This window comes from Podarcis tiliguerta (assembly GCF_965153285.1).
Source record: "Podarcis tiliguerta genome assembly, chromosome: 13".
In the NCBI taxonomy this organism is placed as follows: Eukaryota; Metazoa; Chordata; class Lepidosauria; order Squamata; family Lacertidae; genus Podarcis; species Podarcis tiliguerta.
The window spans coordinates 51,813,751-51,835,764 of NC_139546.1; the positions used below are offsets into that span (position 1 = coordinate 51,813,751).

General features: G+C 49.7%; 1 protein-coding gene across 1 annotated transcript in view; it reads right to left on the minus strand.

The window, feature by feature from the left end:
- EPHB4 (EPH receptor B4) overlaps positions 1-11,576 on the minus strand; it is a 52,501-nt gene extending 40,925 nt beyond the window's left edge. Inside the window, exons 1-2 of the mRNA XM_083410167.1 lie at positions 11,412-11,576; positions 9,600-10,460 (exon numbers count right to left, since the gene is read on the minus strand). Of these exons, the coding sequence (XP_083266293.1) occupies positions 9,600-9,651 (52 nt within the window). The 5' untranslated portion in view covers positions 9,652-10,460; positions 11,412-11,576. The remainder of the gene's footprint in view (positions 1-9,599; positions 10,461-11,411) is intronic.
- Between the last annotated feature and the right edge of the window lie 10,438 nt (positions 11,577-22,014).

A 22,014-nucleotide genomic window follows, 5' to 3' on the forward strand; every position in this document is an offset into this window, starting at 1 on the left:
AGACGCCTGCTTCTTGGGAGAAAGGCGATGGCAAACCTAGACAGCATCTTAAAAAGCAGAGACATCACCTTGCCAACAAAGGTCCGTATAGTTCAAGCTCTGGTTTTCCCAGTAGTGATGTATGGAAGTGAGAGCTGGACCATAAAGAAGGCTGATCGCCGAAGAATGGATGCTTTTGAATTCTGGTGCCGGAGGAGACTCTGGAGAGTCCCATGGACTGCAAGGAGATCAAACCTCTCCATTCTGAAGGAAATCAGCCCTGAGTGCTCACTGGGAGGACAGATCCTGAAGCTGAGGCTCCAAGACTTTGGCCTCCTCATGAGAAGAGAAGACTCCCTGGAAAAGACCCTGATGTTGGGAAAGATGGAGGGCACAAGGAGAAGGGGACGACAGAGGACGAGATGGTGGGACAGTGTTCTCGAAGGTACCAGCATGAGTTTGACCAAACTGCGGGAGGCAGTGGAAGACAGGAGTGCCTGGCGTGCTCTGGTCCAGGGGGTCACAAAGAGTTGGACACGACTAAACAACTAAACAACAACTTAAAATAATCCTTTTCCCTGTGTGTTTTTAAAAAGCACTATTGTATATTTTCCATTTTGTCTTTATACGCAGATACGTTTCGAGCCTTGAAATGAAATTATTTGTCAGCTGTAGACGAGAGACAGCAGGCACACGGGACCTCGATGTACCGCTGGCCTGACTCGGGAGTATCGCAGCCTAGTGTAAAAGGAGAGCGTGCAGGATCAGGTCCAAGAAGGTCCATCTAAGTCCGGCCTCCTGCTCTCGCAGTGGCCAAATAGCCCATAGAACTTGGGAATCTAAGATAGACTGCCGCTGGAGCTGGAGGCTCCATTAGGACCTCAGAAGAGCCCGGCTGCAGGATCAAGCCCAGGGCCCATCTGGTCCAGCATCCTATTCTTACAGGGGCTGCCGACCAGACACCCATTGGGGCAGGATCCGAACCCAATAGCAGAACTCTCCCATCTCGCCGTCCCCGCCATCTGACATGCAGAAGCATCGCTGCCTCTGACCGGCGGGCCTGATCCTCCGCGAACTTCTCCGATCCTCCGCCAAAGCCATCCAGTGGCAGGGAGTTCCACAGGCTTAACTACGCACTGCATGAAAGAAGCGGAGGGGCAGAGCGCAGGCATTGTGGCTAGGAGCTTTCGACAGCCGCCGCATGCGTTTTTCCTCGCTTGCCTTTTCCTTTAACTAAAAAAAAAGCGCCACAAGGCAGGGGGATTCGAACCCGCAACCCGGCGCGCTAACCACTAGGCCGTCCTGCTCGCAGCCGGCTCCTCCAGAGTCGCAAGCAGGGTGGGAGAAAGGGAGAGAAGCCATCGCCACGCCCTGGCCTGCGTGCGTGGAGACTTTTTATTAATTAAATCCAGGGCATGGCTCCCAGCGCACTCGTTAATGCGCTGCTTGCATGGTTTAATTACAGCTGCTGCGTCCTGCCCCCGTGGGCAGAGAGAGGGGGGGCCCAGGTGTCTGTGCGCCCCATAAACGCTCCTTTTAATAGCCCCCCTCGGAAAAAGAAAAACGTGTTGTGCCATTCCTTCCCCAGGCCTGGGCAGGTCTGGAAAAGGCAGGGTGTGACGGGGGAACATCACAATCGAACCCACAACAAAAGCTTCGCTTGGCTCAGCTTCTGTGCCAAGGCCAGGCCTCCCACCCCCCCCCAAAAAACCCCAATTATCTCACCCCCCCCCCATTTTGCAAGACGCAACGCAGGGAACCTCCGCCCTCACCCTGCCTGCCTTGGAATCGCAGCCCTGCAGGATGAGGCCAGTATCCTGAGCCCGCAATGGTGCCCTTGAAGCAGGATTCGAACGCAAGACCCGCTCTCCTCCCTTCCTGCAGGTCGCGGCAACTGCGATTCGGCACCATCGCCGCCTCCGACCTCGGAGCCACCCATCTGCCCAATCCTCTTTTATTTTTTCATTAAAAAATTATTGATTTTCGCAAAATTATAAACAAAACAAACAAACATGGATCATAACCTTATTCAAATTACACGTATTAAGATTGTTAATTGACTTCCTCGCTTCCCCTTGGTTGAATTTCCATGCACTTCCTTTGAACGGTTTTCCAAATCTATCCTCTTTTAAAGACGTCCGGTTCGGTGGCCGACGCTTCCTTCTTGTGGCAAGGAGTTCCGCAGTTTAATGGCGCTGCGTTTGGGGAGTTAGCAGGAGAGAGCGAAGGGCTCACAGGCTCTCCAGAGGCAGCGGTTGCTGTGCCGGATGCGGCCCTTTCAGTCGCACGCCGCAAGATCTTGCACAACGTGAATTCTCCAGTCGAGTTTGGCTTGGGAAGTTCGAGTTCCTGGATCCGTCCAGCTGTCCCGGGGTGGACAGAAAACGAGGAAAGGAAAAGGGACCGTGTTCCGCACCCAAGCCCCAATTCTGCGCTGCAAGAAGGAACTTTCGTTTATCTGTTCTGAATCTTGCAACACTCAGCTTTCCGGTCTTATGAGAGAGGGAGAAAGACTTTCTTCAATCCTGGATAGTTAGACTTGACGTTTTCGTCCCCCAAAAAACTTTTCGATTTGAGTTTCTACTGAAAGGAGGCTGCGTTTTAATCTTGCGTTTTAATCTTGTTTTTTAAGTTGTATTTCAATTGTTTTATATCTGGTGTTAGCAGCCCTGAACCTGGTGTTGGCTGGGGACAGCCGGGTATTTTTTATATTATTATTATTATTATTATTATTATTATTATTATTATTATTATTAAATCTGCTTTCTCCAGGCGGCGCATCATTTTAGGAATTCCTCTCCTCTCGCCTCCTCCTCGCCTTTTTTCCAAACGTCCCAAACGCTGCAACTTTTCTGGAAAAAGCAGTCTTCTCGCTCCCTGCCCTTACTCTGGTTTTGAACCTTTTTGCAACTTTTCCACATCCGTTCTGATGCAAGGCGCCCAGAACCCTAGCGTTCCAAAACGCGGTTTTGGTGCAACGGCGCTATGATAACCGGCAGTACTGTTTTTTGATTTTCCGAACCGGTTTGTCCCCTGCCAAGCCAAAGCAGCAAGCGCTTTTATCCGCCGGGGGTTCTGCAGCTGCACCCCCAAACTCGGCCCTCCAGATGTTTTGGGACTACAATTCCCATCATCCCTGACTGCTGGTCCTGTTAGCTAGGGATGATGGGAGTTGTAGTCCCAAAACAGTTGGAGGGCCAAGTTTGGGGGTGCCTGCATTTGTTGTTGTTGTTGAGTCGTTTAGTCGTGTCCGCCTCTTGGTGACCCCCTGGACCAGAGCACGCCAGGCCCTCCTGTCTTCCACTGCCTCCCGCAGTTTGGTCAAAGTCATGCTGGTAGCTTCCAGAACACTGTCCAGCCATCTCGTCCTCTGTCGTCCCCTTCTCCTTGGGCCCTCCATCTTTCCCAACATCAGCGTCTTTTCCAGGGAGTCTTCTCTTCTCAGGAGGTGGCCAAAGTCTTGGAGCCTCAGCTTCAGGATCTGTCCTTCCACTGAGCACTCAGGGCTGATTTCCTTCAGAATGGAGAGGTTTGGTCTTCTTGCAGTCCATGGGACTCTCAAGAGTCTCCTCCAGCACCAGAATTCAAAAGCATCCATTCTCCGGCGATCAGCCTTCTTGATGGTCCAGCTCTCACTTCCATACATCACTACTGGGAAAACCAGAGCTTTAACTATACGGACCTTTGTTGGCAAGGTGATGTCTCTGCTTTTTAAGATGCTGTCTAGGTTTGCCATTGCTTTTCTCCCAAGAAGCAGGCATCTTTTAATTTCATGGCTGCTGTCACCATCTGCAGTGATCATGGAGCCCAAGAAAGTAGAATCTCTCACTGCCTCCATTTCCTCCCCTTCTATTTGCCAGGAGGTGATGGGCCCAGTGGCCATGATCTTCGTTTTTTTGATGTTGAGCTTCAGACCATATTTTGCGCTCTCCTCTTTCACCTTCATTAAAAGGTTCTTTAATTCCTCCTCACTTTCTGCCATCAAGGTTGTGTCATCTGCATATCTGAGGCTGTTGATATTTCTTCCGGCAATCTTAATTCCGGCTTGGGATTCATCCAGCCCAGCCTTTCGCATGATGAATCCTGCATAGAAGTTAAATGGCTATGCTTTCCCTCCACGGTCAGAGGCAGTGGCAATTCTGAATCCCAGTTGCTGCAAACCTCAGAGTGCTGGTCAAGTGTTCGAATCCAGACACTGTGGGAACAAGATCCTGGCTCTTCCTACGATGGAATCTCCAAGTTCATACAAAGTCTACCCAGATCCCCAGGTTTTTCACCCTGCACCCCGTCTTGGATGCTTTGAGATTCCTGCATTGTGGCGGGTTGGTCTAGATGATTTCTGGGGGTCCCCCTCCCAACTGGATGGGCCCCCTTCTTATGCTCCCCACTTCCAAAGCCGCCCCACTTTTTCGCTTGGCGCTTCAGTGCCAACAGCAGAGCCCTGTTTCGGAGCCAGCCTGCCCCCCAGCGCCCCCTCCCCGCAAAATACTGATTTTTTCCCATGTATAAGACTATATTTCCCCCTAATTTTTTTAAGTTTAAAATTGGGGGGTTGTCTCACACACGGAATGTTGCAATTATTTATTTCTTAATTTGGGGCTCAAAAAGAATAGGGGTCGTCTTGCAATTGTTTATTTCTTAATTTGGGGCTCAAAAAGAATAGGGGTCGTCTTGCAATTATTTATTTCTTAATTTGGGGCTCAAAAAGAATAGGGGTCATCTTACATGTTGCAATTATTTATTTCTTAATTTGGGGCTAAAAAAAAAATAGGGGTCGTCATACATGTTGCAATTATTTATTTCTTAATTTGGGGCTCAAAAAGAATAGGGGTCGTCTTACACACGGAGCGTTGCAATTACTTATTTCCTAATTTTAAAAAAATGCAATTATTTATTTCTCAAAATAACAATAATAATAGGGGTCTTCTTATACATGAGGGCGTCTTATACACGGGAAAATACACTAGCTCTTTGCTAAGGGGGAGGGAAAGAGCCTCTGCTTGCAACCGTGGGGCGGATCTCGATCTCGCCTCCTTTGATAGCAGAAAAGCAGCGTTACAGGCCTGGGCAGATGCAAGGCAGGGGAATCTGTGCCTTTGATGGCTGAGCCAGGCGCTGAGATTAGAACCCGCCTCCGCCTCTCTGCGGTCAGAGGTGTGCCCGCCAATCCCCGTCCCGGGACGTGGAGGCAGCTCCCCGAATTTCTCGCCGCCCCACACGACCCGGGCGCTGGCACCGCGCCTGGCGAGAGAGAGAAACCTAGTTTCTCACCCCCACGCAGGACAGAGACCTAGGACTCAAGTTTCTAGTCTTTACCCTGCAGAGAGTCAGGCCAAGACCTGGGAGAGACCCGAGTTCGAATCACAGCCGCCCACTCCAAACTCAGCCACGGTGTGCGAATGTCGGGGACCAGACACGTCGGGTTTCTCGGCTTCTGCCCGCGAGCCGTGGGTTCGAATCCCACTTCCCGATACCCGGAAAGCTTCCATTCAGTCTGGCTGAGCTTCCGCCCGCGAGCCACGGGTTCGAATCCCACCTCCCGGTACCCGGAAAGCTTTCGTTCAGTCTAGCTGAGCACTATACCTCTATTATGGCCTTTTAATTTCAGGGTTGTGGGTTCGAGCCCCCACACTGGACAAAAGATTCCTGCATTGCAGGGGGTTGGACTAGATGACCGCTGGGGTGCCTTCCAACTCTTAGGATTCTTTTATGGGTTTTGCAAAAAGCAGTTGCGCACCAGTTAGAGAAGCTTCAAATGCTAAGCGATTTGTAAATGTTTTAAATAAATGCAATGAAATGCTAACAGCATCTCTCCCCGGGGTTTGGGGCAGGGGGTTACCTACCCGGTGATGCCAACCTGGGGCGTTCTACATGCCAAACACCTGTTCTACCCGCTGAGCTACATCCAAACCCCCTTTAAAACAAAGCAAGGCTCTAGTCCCCATTTTTTGGAATGAAATGATGCCGTCAGGAGCTGAACCCTGGGCGTTCTGCATGCCAAGCAGGTGCTCCCCGACCACCGAGTCCATCGGTCAGAGGGCAGGGCCCGTGCTTTTCATGAAGTCTCCCAACTGGACAGAGTAATCTCAGCTCGACCGAGCAGGAAAGGTCCCGGTCCGAAGTCTAACCTCCAAAAAAGTGGATGGCTCTGGACTCAAATGACCTAATGGTCTGCACTGACATGCAGCGGTTTTGTCTTCGGGACATGCAGAAGCACAGAGGTTAAGCAGGCAAGAAGAGATTGGTGGCTGCTGCATGCCGCAAAAGCTTGGGAAGGACGGACGTAATTTAAGCCCGACTGCTGATCAGGCCAGCGGCCCGTATCACGCAGCAACCAGAAACCCGCAATCAGGATTCGAACCCAAGCCCCGCCGGAGATTCCGAGCCCGTGGCTGTCGTTTAATCCTGGTCCGAAATCCTGGAAAGCCTCCGTCTACCGGAGTGGAACGTGGTAATCTAGACAGCTGGGTTGGACTGGATGACCCTCAGGAGCCCACGCTTAGAGGCAGCGATGGTTCTGAACCCCAGCTGCTGGAGAGCGGCTCTTGCACTCGGCTCCCGCTTCCTGGTGCCCCACAATGAGTATCTGGTTGGCCACTACGAGAACCATTGGCCTGACCCTCATATTCTTCATGCTTCATAGTTAAACGGCGGAACTCCTTGCCACAGGAGCCAACAACCTGGGCAAATTCACAACAGAGGAGAGGACAACGGGGGGCTATTCTGTGCCCTCCCCAGTCAAGAGGCAGCAATGCATCTGAATACCAGTTGCTGGAAACCGCAGGGGTGTCGGCCTTGGATTCGAATCCTGATCGTGGCGGGTTTTCCCATAACGGCAACCGGCTGCCCGCTGCGAGAACACGTGTCGGGTGTTCTCCTTCGCCGGAGGTTTTTTAACAGAGGTCATTCGTAACCTGTCAGGGTTTTCTTCTGCACCGATTCGGGGTTGGTCTGGATGACCTCTGGAGGGCCCCTTTCCATCTCTACAATGCTACAACCATGCCCAGATGCCGGCTCCAGAAAGCCGCGCTCTTCTTCTTACTTTCACAACCCCCCCTTTGCAAGCTTTTGAGACAAGGAGCGGCGAGCATCGCGCGCCCCCCCCCCAAAAAAAAATTTCTATCTTGGTGGGTTGCAAAAGGATTGGGGGGGTTTTCGGAGCCACAATAGAGGATTCAATTAATGCGTTACACGCTCCGCTGCCCCTTCACAGCCTTGGGACAGACCTGACCTCCGAGGAGGAGATCAGGGACGGAGGCAGAGATAGTGGAAGAAAAGTGGGGTGGGGGGCGATTTTGGGGGGGGGGCGAAATAAGACAGAAAAAAGAGATTTTACAGACCTGGGGTGGGTGGGAAAAGGAAGGTTGCTTTCTGAGCTTCTTAAGAAGAAGGGGGGTCTTTTTTTGCAGAAAGGGACCATGCTTCAAATGCGCACCCCCCCCCCCAAAAAAAATAAATTCCTTGCTTTCTCTTGGCTTGGGGTTGTTTGGGGCTGAAAGCTACTAAGGTTTTTTTTCCACTTTGGCCTGGATTTTAATCCCTTTTCAATGAGGTTTTAGCTTTTCTGGATGGGAGAAAAGAGGGGGAAATGAAGGGGAAATTAGGGGGTGGGATGAGCAGGAGGTAGAAGCATTTTCGGGATCTGGGTGTTCAGATTACTGGGGGGCGGGTCTTGGCCCTTTGGGGAACCAGGGGGGCACAGGACTCCTGGGTTCTGGACTGGCCAGAGATGGCAGGACTCCTGGGTCCTTCTGGGAACCGTTGTGGTGGTCCATGTAGTTCAGGGTGCCTATTCTGTGACCGTAATAATGAAATTCAATTCTGGCTGGCAGAGGGAGGTTGAACCTCGAGCGTTCTGCATGCCAAGCAGTCGCTCTGCCACCCAGCCGCCATCTCTCCCTGCAGTTTAGCTTAGAACTGTCCACACTGACCGCCAACTGCTGCCCACTGTTTCAAAAAAGGAGAGATTCTCAGCCCTACTTGGGGAGCCTTCTGCACTCAAGGCAGCTGTCCTGCTGCTCAGCAAGAACCTCTCTCCTGGCTCAGCAGCAATTGTTGTTTTTTAGGAGGCATTTGGGCAGGTAGCAATCCCAGCCTGGAGATGACACTGGAGGCTGAGTCAGGAACCTTCTGCACTCCCAGCAGCCGCTCCAGCACTAAGCCATGGCTTTTTCCTTAAAACGAAGCCGCTGAGACCCAGCCAAAGCGCTCAAACTTTTCTAACACGTCAAGGTGGAAACTTTTCTGCGCTTTACCTCCCACCTCAACAGCCCCTTCTGCAGTCCTGCCACCCCGGCCTTGCCCATCAAGCGTTCAGCACCCAGTTGGCGGAAGCTGCTGTACCCACTAGGCGCCGCTCCTTCTCTGCAGCCTAACACGATGCTGGCGGAAAGTGAGAGCTGTATGATGGTGGAATGGACTCTCTCGGGAGCCGGCGGGCTCTCCTTCCTTAAGAGATGGATATAAGCAGAGGGCAGGAGGCTGCCTGCCAGCGATGCGATTCCTGCCCTGCGGCGGGTCAGTCTGGATGACCGCTGGGGGTCCCTTCCAATTTGCCAATTCTAAATTCCTCAACTAATTCAGGATTCCAGCCACTTGCCTTCCTCTGGGCTCCAGCCCAGTAACAACACCTCCTCCCCGCCGTTTCCAAGAGGGCCCAATTCTTGCTATGGAATTGCAGAGTTGTAAGGGGACACCTGAGGGTCATCCAGCCTGACCCCCGACAATCCGCCCAAGGACTCTTGGTTCTCAGCTTCTATAGGTCCAAGATGCTGAGCTGCCCCCTCATTTCTCCCCCCTCCCTCCAGGGAACCCAGGAGTCCTGCAAACCCACCCCCCAACGCCCCAGGGCACGGCCTTCACCTGCCCCCGGGCCCCTCCCTTCTCCACCCAGGGGAGCTCAGGTGTCCGGACTCCCAGAATCCTTCACTCCACAGCAGCCCACCAAGCCCAAATCCGCCCACCCACCCCCCAACCCCGGGAAGAGGGGGGAAAGCACTTTATTTTACAACAATGGGAAGGAAAGCCCCACCCCAAGTCCTTTGGGACGACTGGGGTGGGGGGGGGGACACGACAGGCAGCGAAGATTGATGGGCGAGGGAGAGGATCGGAATTTGGAGAGATGAAAGCCTATTGCAAATCGTTGTCCTTTTTTTCCTGGGGGGGGGGGCCAAGAGAGCGCAGAAGGAAGCGCCGATATCTGGGGGGGAAAGAGGAAAGGAAAATCTATCGCCTCGCAGAGGCTCATTACCAGAGATCGATGCGGGACTTTAAAAAACACTTTGAACGCGCGCTTCAAAAATAGATCAGGCCTCGAGGAGGGAAAAGGAATGGGGGGCCAGAAGGGGAAGACATCAGAGGGAAGGGAAAATCCGCAAAACCCCAAATCTCTCTCTTAGCGGGGGGAGGACCCAGGAGTCCGGGGCTTCAGCCCAACTTCTGGAAAAACCAGGAATCCGGGCGCAACACCCCCAAACACACTTCTGAACAACAATTGCACTTTTCCCCCGAAGGGACCCAGGAGTCCTGCTGAGTTGGGAGATTACGCTCCCCTTGTGTGTGTGAGCGTGGCGGGTTTTGGGGTCCGGATCGGAACCCGGACCCGGTGTGGTACACCTCACCTTCCGCAGCCAGGGCGAAGGGGATCCAGAAGCAGAGCAGCCAGCCAGCCATCGCTCCAGGAAAGCCAGAATGAGTCCGAGCAGGAGGAGGAGGAGGAGGGAATCTCGGGATCCACAGCCGCGAGAAAAGATCCCTGTGGAGGAAGAAATCAGATCCCAGGAACCCAGTTCAGGGGGGTCATGAAACAGTGATCCCAAACATGGTTGAGGCGCCTCTAGATTCCTGGCAACGCACACCCGAAAAATTAAATCCTGTTGCGGAATGTACGCGCCGCCAAAGATAAAATAAAAATTCCGAACCGCACAAAGCACCCACAAAAAATGCAAAATTAAAAAATTGTTCGGCAAACTCCTGCCTCGGACGAACTTTCGTAGCTCTGTCTGGCTTTCCTCTCCACAAGGTGCTTTTTCGGCCGAGACAATGCGATGCGCCGCTTTTTGCGGGACCCCTGAAAGCGGGGCAGGATTGCACCCCCTAAAAAAAGACCTTCTTTGCAACAATAAGGATCCCTGCAACTTTTCGGGCGTTGCGATTGTTCGGGAAAGACCAAACAGGCGATACTTTTAAGGGGAAAACCAGCAGGTCCGTCCCAGGACAAAGACTCCAATGTGTCCCAAAAATGAAATCCACGATGGGAGCAGCGTTGCTCTTCCAAACCAGAAAGTCCGGAATAGCAGAAAAATCCCAAGCGAAGGACAAAGGAACCCCCCTAAACTGCAGCGCAGGAGACTCTGGAAGAAGCAGCCGTTGTGGTGCGGATCAGAAAAAAGTCTATGCTGGGTTGGGTGAGAGCCAGGAGACTTTGGAGGGGGGGGGCAGAGGCGGGAGGGGGTTGGGATAAGTGGATCCGGGTTAGGAATCTGTTAAAAAAAAGAAAAGAAAACCAAAGTAGTGTCACTCTTTTTTTACCAGCTTCTGTGCAGGTCTGGACTCTTGCCCCCACAAAAAAAACACAATTTCCCCCCAAAAAATGGGGAAAGGGAATTCTCGCCTAGATTTGCACAGGAAAAGAAAATGTGAAGCAAATACTTTGCCGGAATAAATTAGAGGCTCTTCACTCTATTTACACGCCCCCCCCCAAAAAAAACCCACACACACAAAGGGGGGGGGGACTTTGCTCAGCTATCCGGGACACTTTTTCCAGGCCTTCCCAAAGGTTGTAAAAGGATTTCTGCCTTCTCCCCAAAGCAGGGGAAAAGGGGGGGGGGGCTCTCCTGGAAAAATATTTGCAAAGGCAGGATAGCAAAGTCCCCCCCCCCGCCAAAAAAACTGCACAGCAAAGGCTTCTCCCCGAAATGTTTGCAAAGGGAGGACCCCCTCCCCCCAAAAAAGACTTGCAAAGAGTTATCTCCTATATATTTGCAAAACTGACCCCCCCCCCCGAATATTTGCAAAAGCAGAACCCCCCTCCAACATTGCAAAGGTTTCTCTCCGGAATATTTGCAAAAACAGAACACCCCCCCCGAATATTTGCAAAAACAGACCCCCCCCCCGAATATTTGCAAAAACAGAACACCCCCCCCCCCGAATATTTGCAAAAGCAGAACCCCCCCCAACATTGCAAAGGTTTCTCTCCAAAATATTTGCAAAGCAGAACACCCCCCCCGAAAAATACTTTCAGATCCCACCCCCAAAATACTTGCACTTCTCCCCTATATATTTGCAGACCCCACTTTGAGAGGGGTTGTAAGTTTACAAAAGGAACGCCCCCCCCCAAAAAAAAATATTTGCAACGGGGGTAGGAACAATTTTCCTTTTTTGCAAAGAATTGGGGGAAGTGCCAAATTCTACATAAGGATAATTTTAAAAACCTTGCAAAACTACTGGGGAGGGGGGGTCCCCCGAAGGCGCCCCCCCCCGTCTGACGAGAGATGGGGAGGATGAATTTGGGGGTCCTGCGACTTGGACCCCGCGCAGGGCTCGGCTGCTAGAACGAACTCGTGAGAGGGGCGGGGCCGCCGGGAGGCACGCGCGGAACACGCGGGAAGCCCGCGAACGTGTGAACGCGCCCAAGGGCTACGTGCACGGAGGTGCAGCAGCAGCAACAGCAATAGTAATTGTCCTTGCTTGCTTGCTGCTTCTGTTGTAGTTGTTAACAAGAATGGAAAAAGATGTCTGAAATATCGTCGTTACCTTTCCCATAATTTTTTTTTGGTTTGCTAATTTGGACAATGCTAATTGAAAAAGCTCAGATGTAAAACAGTGGAAGTATGAGATGATCAGAACCCTCCAAACTTGAAGTATGGGAAAATTATAATTTGGCAGAATATTTGGATTATTCGATATGTATAATTTGGAATATTTAATGTGATTAGATTGGATTGTTAAAGTGGGAAATTTAATAAAAATTGTCCTTGCTTGCTTGCTGCTTCTGTTGTAGTTGTTAACAATAATAAAAAAAGATGTATGAAATACCGTCGTTATCGTTCCCATAATTTTTTGTTTGTTTGCTAATTTGGACCATACTGAGTAATTGAAAAAGCTCAGATGTAGTAGAAGTATGAGATGATCAAAACCCTCCGAACTTGAAGAATGGGAAGTCCTATTTAAAAAAGTTATAATTTGGCAGAATATTTGGATTATTTGATATGTATAATTCGGAATATCTAATGTGATTGGATTGTTAAAGTGGAAAATTTAATAAAAATGAATTTGAAAAAAAAGAAAAAGCTCAGATGTATACAGAGCTGGAAAGCCACTGTGGCGAGAATGCCGGATTAGGACCTGGCAGAGACACGCGTTCAAATCCTGTTCATGGCTACCAAGCTACCGGTCGCTGCTTCTTGGCCTAACCTGCCTCGCAGGGACGTTGTGGTTGGGATTAAATAATGGGGGGGGGGGGAACCACCTATGCCACTTTGATCTTAGGGGGTGTCTTCCAAGCCTGCGATTGCTTCGCTGAAAGCAGCGGCGGGCACCTCCAGCCGCCACAAAAGGGTGCCCCATAAATCATCATAATACAGTGGTACCTCAAGTTAAATAGGGACGCGGGTGGCGCTGTGGGTTAAAGCCTCAGTGCCTAGGGCTTGCCGATCGAAAGGTCGGCGGTTCGAATCCCCGCGGCGGGGTGCGCTCCTGCTGTTCGGTCCCAGCGCCTGCCAACCTAGCAGTTCGAAAGCACCCCCAGGTGCAGGTAGATAAATAGGGACCGCTTACTAGAGGGAAGGTAAATGGTGTTTCCGTGTGCGGCTCTGGCTCGCCAGAGCAGCGATGTCACGCTGGCCACGTGACCTGGAAGTGTCTTCGGACAGCGCTGGCCCCCAGCCTCTTGATTGAGATGGGCGCACAACCCTAGAGTCTGTCAAGACTGGCCCGTACGGGCAGGGGTACCTTTACCTTTACCTTTACCTCAAGTTAAGTACTTACTTCGTTCCGGAGGTCCGTTCTTAACCTGAAACTGTTCTTAGCCTGAAGCACCACTTTAGCTAATGGGGCCTCCCGCTGGCTTGCGATTTCTGTCCTCATCCTGAAGCAAAGTTCTTAACCTGAAGCACTATTTCTGGGTTAGCAGAAGCGTCTGTAACCCGAGGTACCACTGTACACAGTTTTGTCTGCAAAACGCAGGCTTGATCCAAAATTATTCCTCAAGGTGCATCAATATCGGTTCCTGTTAATTCCGACACACCCGATGGGTCTCCTCCGGGGCGCCACCCAAGGCCCCAAAAAGCAAAACCGGCTCAAAATCTCACACAGGAAATCTCAACCTAGGCTGGCATTTCTGGGCAGCCGCTCTGGTCGGCACTTCCTCGAGGTGGCCTCATTCTGCACCCCAAACCACCTGCCCTCTCCAATTTAAGAGGTTTGAGAGGCAGGGCTTTCCAGAGGAGGGAGGTAAAGGTAAAGGGCCCCCTGACCATTAGGTCCAGTCGTGGCCGACTCTGAGGTTGCGGTGCTCATCTCGCTTTACTGGCCGAGGGAGCTGGCGTCCAGCTTCCGGGTCATGTGGCCAGCAGGACTAAGCCGCTTCTGGCGAACCAGAGCAGCGCACGGAAACACCGTTTACCTTCCTGCCAGAGTGGTACCTCTTTATCTACTTGCACTGGTGTGCTTTCGAACTGCTAGGTGGGCAGGAGCAGGGACCGAGCAACGGGAGCTCACCCGGTCATTGTGGGGATTCGAACTGCCGACCTTCTGATCGGCAAGTCCTTGGCTCTGTGGTTTAACCCTAGATGATTCCGCGTCCCTAGAGGAGGAAGAAGGCACCCCAAAGATGGCAAACTGGGCATCTCGCCCCCCCCCCCCGCTCAGATTTTTTCTCCTTTTCCCTCCCCCTCCATCTCCTTACTCCCCAGGGCACTTTTCAGAGTACTCCACCTTTAAATCCTTTTACGATTTATATTCAATTTAACAAAACAAACCCCAAAACGTCACCATGGAAAAAACCACAAAATTTCAGATTTCCTTACCCTCCATGCCACACCCTCCTCCCATTTTTCCATTCTCGTTTTAAACACGAGACGAGCCTCCTGGATTGGGACCCTCGAGGCCAGAATCCTGTCCTCACAGGGGCCAACTAGATGCCCATTATGGGGAGCCGGCGAGCAGGACTCAAACCCAGCGCTGTCCCCTCCTAGCAGCCATGAACAGCCTCATCCTCTTAATGCCACCCAAATTGGCGGCTGGAGGTTTAAGGAATCAATCTTAAATGAAGACAGCCTGCTATGTTTTGTAAAAAAAAAGAAAAAAGAATACTTTTAAGACACTTAGGTTCAGAATACTTTAAAGACACAGGTTTTTGTCTTTTTAGAAACAATAAATAAAAATGGTTAAGATCATAAGTTCGCCTGTTTGGGGGAAAACCCTGGAAAGTGAAAACAGGTTGCTTTTTTCCCCTTTTAACTGCGCAATTAGGACGCCTTGCTATTTTACCCATAAAATTACGATAGTAAAAAGTAAACGTAAAATTAGTTCGCAGCACTCTGCTTTCCGTAGTGACCCCTGTGAGGCTGCGGAACGTAATACTGGGCTGTGTGTGTATCTCTTATATACATTAAAAACGGAAGGCTGTCGTATATTTATTTTATACATTTTGCATACTGCTTTATTGTAGGGGGAAACCCTCAGAGCGGTTTACAAAACAGATAAAACAATATAATTATCGCTCAATGTTTACAACCATAAGTTAAAACGTTCAGAGAGCTAAAACCACAACAGAATAGGCTGCAAAACTCATAGGCAAACTCGGCCCTCCAGATGTTTTGGGACTACAACTCCCATTATCCCTAGCTAACAGGACCAGTGGTCAGGGATGATGGGAATTGTAGTCTCAAAACATCGGGAGGGCCGAATTTGCCTAGGCCTGCGCGAGGCAATCTGGTAGATCAGGAATCAGCAAACCTTTTCAGCAGGGGGCTGGTCCACTGTCCCTCAGACCTTCTGCGGTGCTGGACTATATTTTTTGGGGGGAAATGAATGAATTCCTATGACCCACAAATAACCCAGAGATGCATTTTAAACAGAAGCACACATTCTGCTCATGTAAAAACACCAGACAGACCCCACAAATAACCCAGAGATGCATTTTAAATAAAAGCACATATTCTACTCATGTAAAAACATGCTGATTCCTGGACTGTCCGCGGGACGGATTTAGAAGGTGATTGGGCCGGATCCGGCCCCCGGGCCTTAGTTTGCCTACCCCTGTGGTAGATCCCTGTCAGCAATGGTGCTGCAGCGTTCTGCACTGACGGCTGCTTCTGGATCAAGCACAAGGGATGCCCCAGGGAGAGCACATTGCAGTAGTCTATCCTTAAAGTAACCAGCGCATAGACTACTGTGGCCATGCTCTCTCTCGGTGGCAGCCAAACCGACTGCAACATGGGGGGGTAAGACGCAAACTGTTTAATGGGGAAGGAGGCACTTCAGAGCCACCTAGCTGGGAACTGATGGTAGTTGTAGTGATTGGTTCAAAATTGGGAAAGGAGTACGACAAGGCTGTATATTGTCTCCCTGCTTATTTAACTTATATGCAGAATTCATCATGCAAAAGGCTGGGCTGGATGAATCCCTAACCGGAATTAAGATTGCCAGAAGAAATATCAACAACCTCAGATATGCAGATGACACAACCTTGATGGCAGAAAGTGAGGAGGAATTAAAGAACCTTTTAATGAGGGTGAAAGAGGAGAGCGCAAAATATGGTCTGAAGCTCAACATCAAAAAAACGAAGATCATGGCCATTGGGCCCATCACCTCCTGGCAAATAGAAGGGGAAGAAATGGAGGCAGTGAGAGATTTTACTTTCTTGGGCTCCATGATCACTGCAGATGGTGACCGCAGCCACGAAATTAAGAGACGCCTGCTTCTTGGGAGAAAAGCAATGACAAACCTAGACAGCATCTTGAAAAGCAGAGACATCACCTTGCCGACAAAGGTCCATATAGTTAAAGCTATGGTTTTCCCAGTAGTGATGTACGGAAGTGAGAGCTGGACCATAAAGAAGGCTGATCGCCAAAGAATGGATGCTTTTGAATTCTGGTGCTGGAGGAGACTCTTGAGAGTCCCATGGACTGCAAGAAGATCCAACCTCTCAATTCGGAAGGAAACCAGCCCTGAGTGCTCACTGGAAGGACAGATCCTGAAGCTGAGGCTCCAATAAATACTTTGGCCACCTCCTGAGAAGAGAAGACTCCCTGGAAAAGACCCTGATGTTGGGAATGATGGAGGGCACAAGGAGAAGGGGACGACGGAGGACGAGATGGTTGGATAGTGTTCTCGAAGAGACCAGCATGAGTCTGACCAAACTGCGGGAGGCAGTGGAAGACAGGAGGGCCTGGCGTGCTCTGGTCCAGGGGGCCACGAAGAGTCGGACACGACTAAACAACTAAACAACAACAACCTGGTGGGTGCCAGTTTGCTGCATTTCCCCTTTGTGGAATATGTGTGTGTGTGGGGGGGTATTTATGCGCCTCGTCCCATTTCTCTGTGTGCCACCATTCTCTGAAGCCCTGACTCCTTAGGGGCAGTCTACATGGGTGGAATTTAAAAAAGAAATAAATTGTAATTTCTGCTGCTCTCGTGCATGGGAAAGCTTCCACCTCGGAATGAGATTAGGGGATAAAATTTGCCCTATGGTTTCCGGGACACAGGGAGGGTGGATGCAGAAAGCCTAACTAATTTTTTTAAATATAATTTTTATTAATTTTTACATATTAGTTATCATTCATACAACAAAACTTCACATCTTATACAATCTTTTTGGATTTCCATCAGCCGCTCTGATTGATGGTCTTCCGTTCTTATCACTTATTCTGCATTTCTTAAATTCCTATTGCCTTTAATTATCTTAACTAACCGTCCCCCTCGTTACCTTTCTTTGCAATATTTCAAATAGTCCACCTTAGAAAACTTCTCGCAAACCTACAAGCGTAATATGATCATCACAATTACTCTCCAAATAGTCCGTAAATTTATGCCAGTCTTCTGTGAATCTCTGGTCCCGCAGATTTCAAATTCTTCCTGTTAATTTATCTAATTCTGCATAGTCCATCAATTTCATCCTCCATTCTTCTTTTGCCAGTAATTCTTCTTGTTTCCAATTTTGTGCCAATAATATTCTTGCTGCCGTCATTGCATACAGAAATCATTTACAATCCTTTCTCTTTATATCATCTCCTACAATGCCACAGAAAGCCTAGCTAAAAGAGTTGGCAGATCAATGTGGGCCAGAAACTTTGGAAAGCGGTTCTGCCGAAAGTGCTCGCCTGGGGGACGATGGTGCCCACGGAAAAAACAGTGCAAAAGGATAATAATAAACCGCCCTCTTGTTGTTTTTCACTGCCCAGCCTTGTGAAGAGTCACATTTTCGGTTGGCGCAACCAAGGCCCTGCCCTGATAGAAACTTTGGAATCTGCCTGCTGTGCCCATTTCGCAGCTCCTGACAACTGAGGCAAGAGATCGAGGGCGACCGTGTGGGAACCGGCGGCAGAGGCTTGGCTGCGAACCACAAGGCTGGCGCGTTGCCTATCTAAAAATATATCTGTGTACCTGGCAGAGCAGCGTTGCAGCTGTCACGCCCGCAGGTTTTGTACGAGGCGAGAGGAGGGAGCCTGGGGTCATCTAGTCCAGCCCGCTGCAATCACACAAATGTTGCTCAGGTACCTATCCAAAAGGCACCCTGTCCGTCCGTCCGTCTGTCCCCCCAGAAGGCAGAGATATGGGGACTCCGGGGGGGCGGGATGTGTGGGTCAGCGGCCAAACTAGGCCTCTGACCCGGGAGAGGCTGGATTTCATGTCGTTTCCTGCTTGGCTCCAGCCATCCTGAATGAAACAATTCCCTGCCCTTTCCTTTCTGGCAGCAGCCGACAAAACTGTGCCGAGAAGATGATGAAGGCGGAAATGCAGTTTTTTTTGGGGGGGGGAGATTGTGTCTGTCCTGGCAAGGGAGACACGCAGACACAGGAGGGGAGGGGAAAACCAGCCGTTCTTTCGGAAGGCAGTGTGGCGCAATGGTTAGAGCACAGGGCGAGGACCTGGGAGGAGAGCCGGGTTCGAATTCCCGCTCAGCCATGAAGCTCACTGGGCCGCTTTCTTAGTCTCACCTACCTCACAGGGTTGCCGTGAGGACGAAATGGGGGGGAAATAAAACCTTGAGATCATTAGGAGATAAAATTGGTAGGACTGAAAACAGTGTTTGTTTGTGTTGGCTGTTATATTGGACCGGATGAAGTGAACATTAGTTTTATATAGCAGAGAGATGGAAGAATCGGACGTTATTTACTTTATGGATATTATTTTTCTTTCTCTTTTAACCTCTTTTCTAGTCATCTTTCTTTTATTTCTCTGTTCCTTTCTCCTCCTCCCCTTTTTATTTTATTTTTATCACATCTAGGTCAAAGTCTTAGTTTTATCTTTTTTCTTTCTTTAGGCACATAAATTTGGTATACGATCTTTGTATACATGTTGGAAATTATATTATTACATGCCCTGTAATATGATAATGGATACATATGTGACATAATAATATTAATAAAAAGAAAAGAAAAAAAGTCTTAGTTTGGATTTTTTTTTAAAAGGGGAAAGATATGAAGTTTTGTATTTTCCCCTCTAATAAACCTTAAGATCAATTATTATTATTTTTAAAAAGGAAGAAAATACTGTATAGTATATAAATGTAAAAAACAATAATTTATTTATTTATTTAATAAATATCCCACGGCCTAGAGAGGAGTGAGGGATTGAGTCTGGTCCACTCCAAGCCCTCAGACCCTCAGAAGGACATTGGAATAAGGCTATTGGATGAGGCCAATGATTGGTGGCCATTATCAGTGCTTCTTGTGGCAGGGAGTTCCACAGCTCCTGCTGCCTCCGCTGTGGCTGGCAGCCCTTGATCTTCTCCATGAGTTTGGCTGATCGTCTTCTAAAGCCATCCGAAAATTGGTGGCCAGCAAGCATTCAGTTACGAGAGGAGAACGTTCCCCTCTCCACTTTCTCCAGGCCAGGCTAAATTTCATAAACGTCCGCCATTGTGGCCTCTTACTCATCCTTCCCCTGAGCTTAAAAGCCGTGAGCGCTGCGTCCTTTTCTCAAAGGGGGAGCCTTGGCCATTTGCCCTTTCCTAACGCGACAATCCAGCAGTGATGTATAGAAGTGAGAGCTGGACCATAAAGAAGGCTGATCGCCGAAGAATGGATGCTTTTGAATTCTGGTGCTGGAGGAGACTCTGGAGAGTCCCATGGACTGCAAGAAGATCAAACCTCTCCATTCTGGAGGAAATCAGCCCTGAGTGCTCACTGGAAGGACAGATCCTGAAGCTGAGGCTCCAAGACTTTGGCCACCTCATGAGAAGAGAAGACTCCCTGGAGAAGACCCTGATGTTGGGAAAGATGGAGGGCGCAAGGAGAAGGGGACGACGGAGGACGAAATGGTTGGACTGTTCTTGAAGCTACCAGCATGAGTTTGACCAAACTGCAGGAGGCAGTGGAAGACAGGAGTGCCTGGCGTGCTCTGGTCCAGGGGGTCACGAAGAGGCAGACACGACTAAATGACTAAACAACAACAACAAAACGCGACAATGGCCAGAGGACAATGGCCAGCAGTGGATTGGAGAAGATCAGTCTACATCCCAATCCCAAAGAAGGGCAGTGCTAAAGAATGCTCCAACTACCGCACAATTGCACTCATTTCACACGCTAGCAAGGTTATGCTTAAAATTCTTCAAGGCAGGCTCAAGCAGTATGTGGACCGAGAACTCCCAGAAGTGCAAGATGGATTTAGAAGAGGCAGAGGAACCAGAGACCAAATTGCAAACATGAGCTCGATTATGGAGAGTGTTCCAGAAAGACATCTACTTCTGCTTCATTGACTATGCAAAAGCCTTTGACTGTGTCGACCACAGCAAACTATGGCAAGTTCTTAAAGAAATGGGAGTGCCTGATCACCTCATCTGTCTCCTGAGAAATCTCTATGTGGGACAAGAAGCTACAGTTAGAACTGGATATGGAACAATTGATTGGTTCAAAATTGAGAAAGGAGTACGACAAGGCTGTATATTGTCTCCCTGCTTATTTAACTTATATGCAGAATTCATCATGCAAAAGGCTGGGCTGGATGAATCCCAAGCCGGAATTAAGATTGCCAGAAGAAATATCAACAACCTCAGATATGCAGATGATACAACCTTGATGGCAGAAAGAGAGGAAGAATTAAAGAACCTTTTAACGAGGGTGAAAGAGGAGAGCGCAAAATATGGTCTGAAGCTCAACATCAAAAAACCGAAGATCGTGGCCACTGGGCCCATCACCTCCTGGCAAATAGAAGGGGAAGAAATGGAGGCAGTGAGAGATTTTACTTTCTTGGGCTCCATGATCACTGCAGATGGTGACAGCAGCCACGAAATTAAAAGACGCCTGCTTCTTGGGAGAAAGGCGATGACAAACCTAGACAGCATCTTAAAAAGCAGAGACATCACCTTGCCAACAAAGGTCCGTATAGTTAAAGTTATGGTTTTCCCAGTAGTGATGTATGGAAGTGAGAGCTGGACCATCAAGAAGGCTGATCGCCGAAGAATGGATGCTTTTGAATTCTGGTGCTGGAGGAGACTCTTGAGAGTCCCCTGGACTGCAAGAAGATCCAACCTCTCCATTCTGAAGGAAATCAACCCTGAGTGCTGACTGGAAGGACAGATCCTGAAGCTGAGGCTCCAATATATACTTTGGCCACCTCATGAGAAGAGAAGACTCCCTGGAAAAGACCCTGATGTTGGGAAAGATGAAGGGCACAAGGAGAAGGGGAGGACACAGGACGAGATGGTGGGACAGTGTTCTCGAAGCGACCAGCATGAGTTTGACCAAACTGCGGGAGGCAGTGGAAGACAGGAGGGCCTGGCGTGCTCTGGTCCAGGGGGCCACGAAGAGGCGGACACGACTAAACGACTCAACAACAACAACAATTGAATAAAATTGCAAAAAGATAATTTTCACCCCCCCAAAATGGCACCCACTATTATCACAGTACATTGGCAGCAGGTTGGCCAAGGCTCAGCCTTTGAAACTCTTTCTTGTGATGTAACAGGGGGAAAGCGGCTTTCCACTAAGGAGCATGTGCAAAGTTCACACACACACACACACACACACACACACACACACACACGCCTCCTGCTCCACTAAGCAACCACAACGAGCTTCAGGGAAAGCAATAATTAGCATTTATATAGTATCTCATATGTGTTATCACACATGTCATCTTGCAATAGACACTTCTCGGTATTCCCAGGCCCTGTTTTTCGGGAATGTCTCATCTTGTTTTCTCAGACGGAAGCCGGTGTGGAGATCGAGTAAGTTCCCAGCAGCAAAAGGAGGAGCAGAAAGAGGCTCACAGCTCACGCTTCTAACCATAAACCATAGGAACCATAAGGAGCCAGACCGCTGGGTCTCTTATCTATCTCAGTATCGTATCTACACAGAACAAGATTCTAGTCATGGCTGCAAACAAACGAACAAGAGCGTTGCAAGTTGCCTTGGGGGTCAAACCTACACTGACCGGCAGCAGCGACTGTCCTGGGGATTCGAACCAGGGTCTCCCCCAGGACCTACCTGCATCTTCAGGTAGGTCTGGGAGAGACCCCAGTTCGAATTCCCTTTAAAGTCAGGGATTGGAGCTGGGACCTTCTGCATGCCAGGCAGGTGTTCTGCTACTGAGCCCTTGCCTAAAACAGAAGGTTGCCAAGTTTAGGGAACGGGTGAAATTCACCATATTTTTCGCTCTATAAGACGCACCAGACCACAAGACGCACCTAGTTTTTGGAGGAGGAAAACAAGAAAAAAAATATTCTGAATCTCAGAAGCCAGAACAGCAAGAGGGATCTCTGCGCAGCGAAAGCAACGATCCCTCTTGCTGTTCTGGCTTCTGGGATAGCTGCGCAGCCTGCATTCACTCCATAGGACGCACACACATTTCCCCTTACTTTTTAGTAGG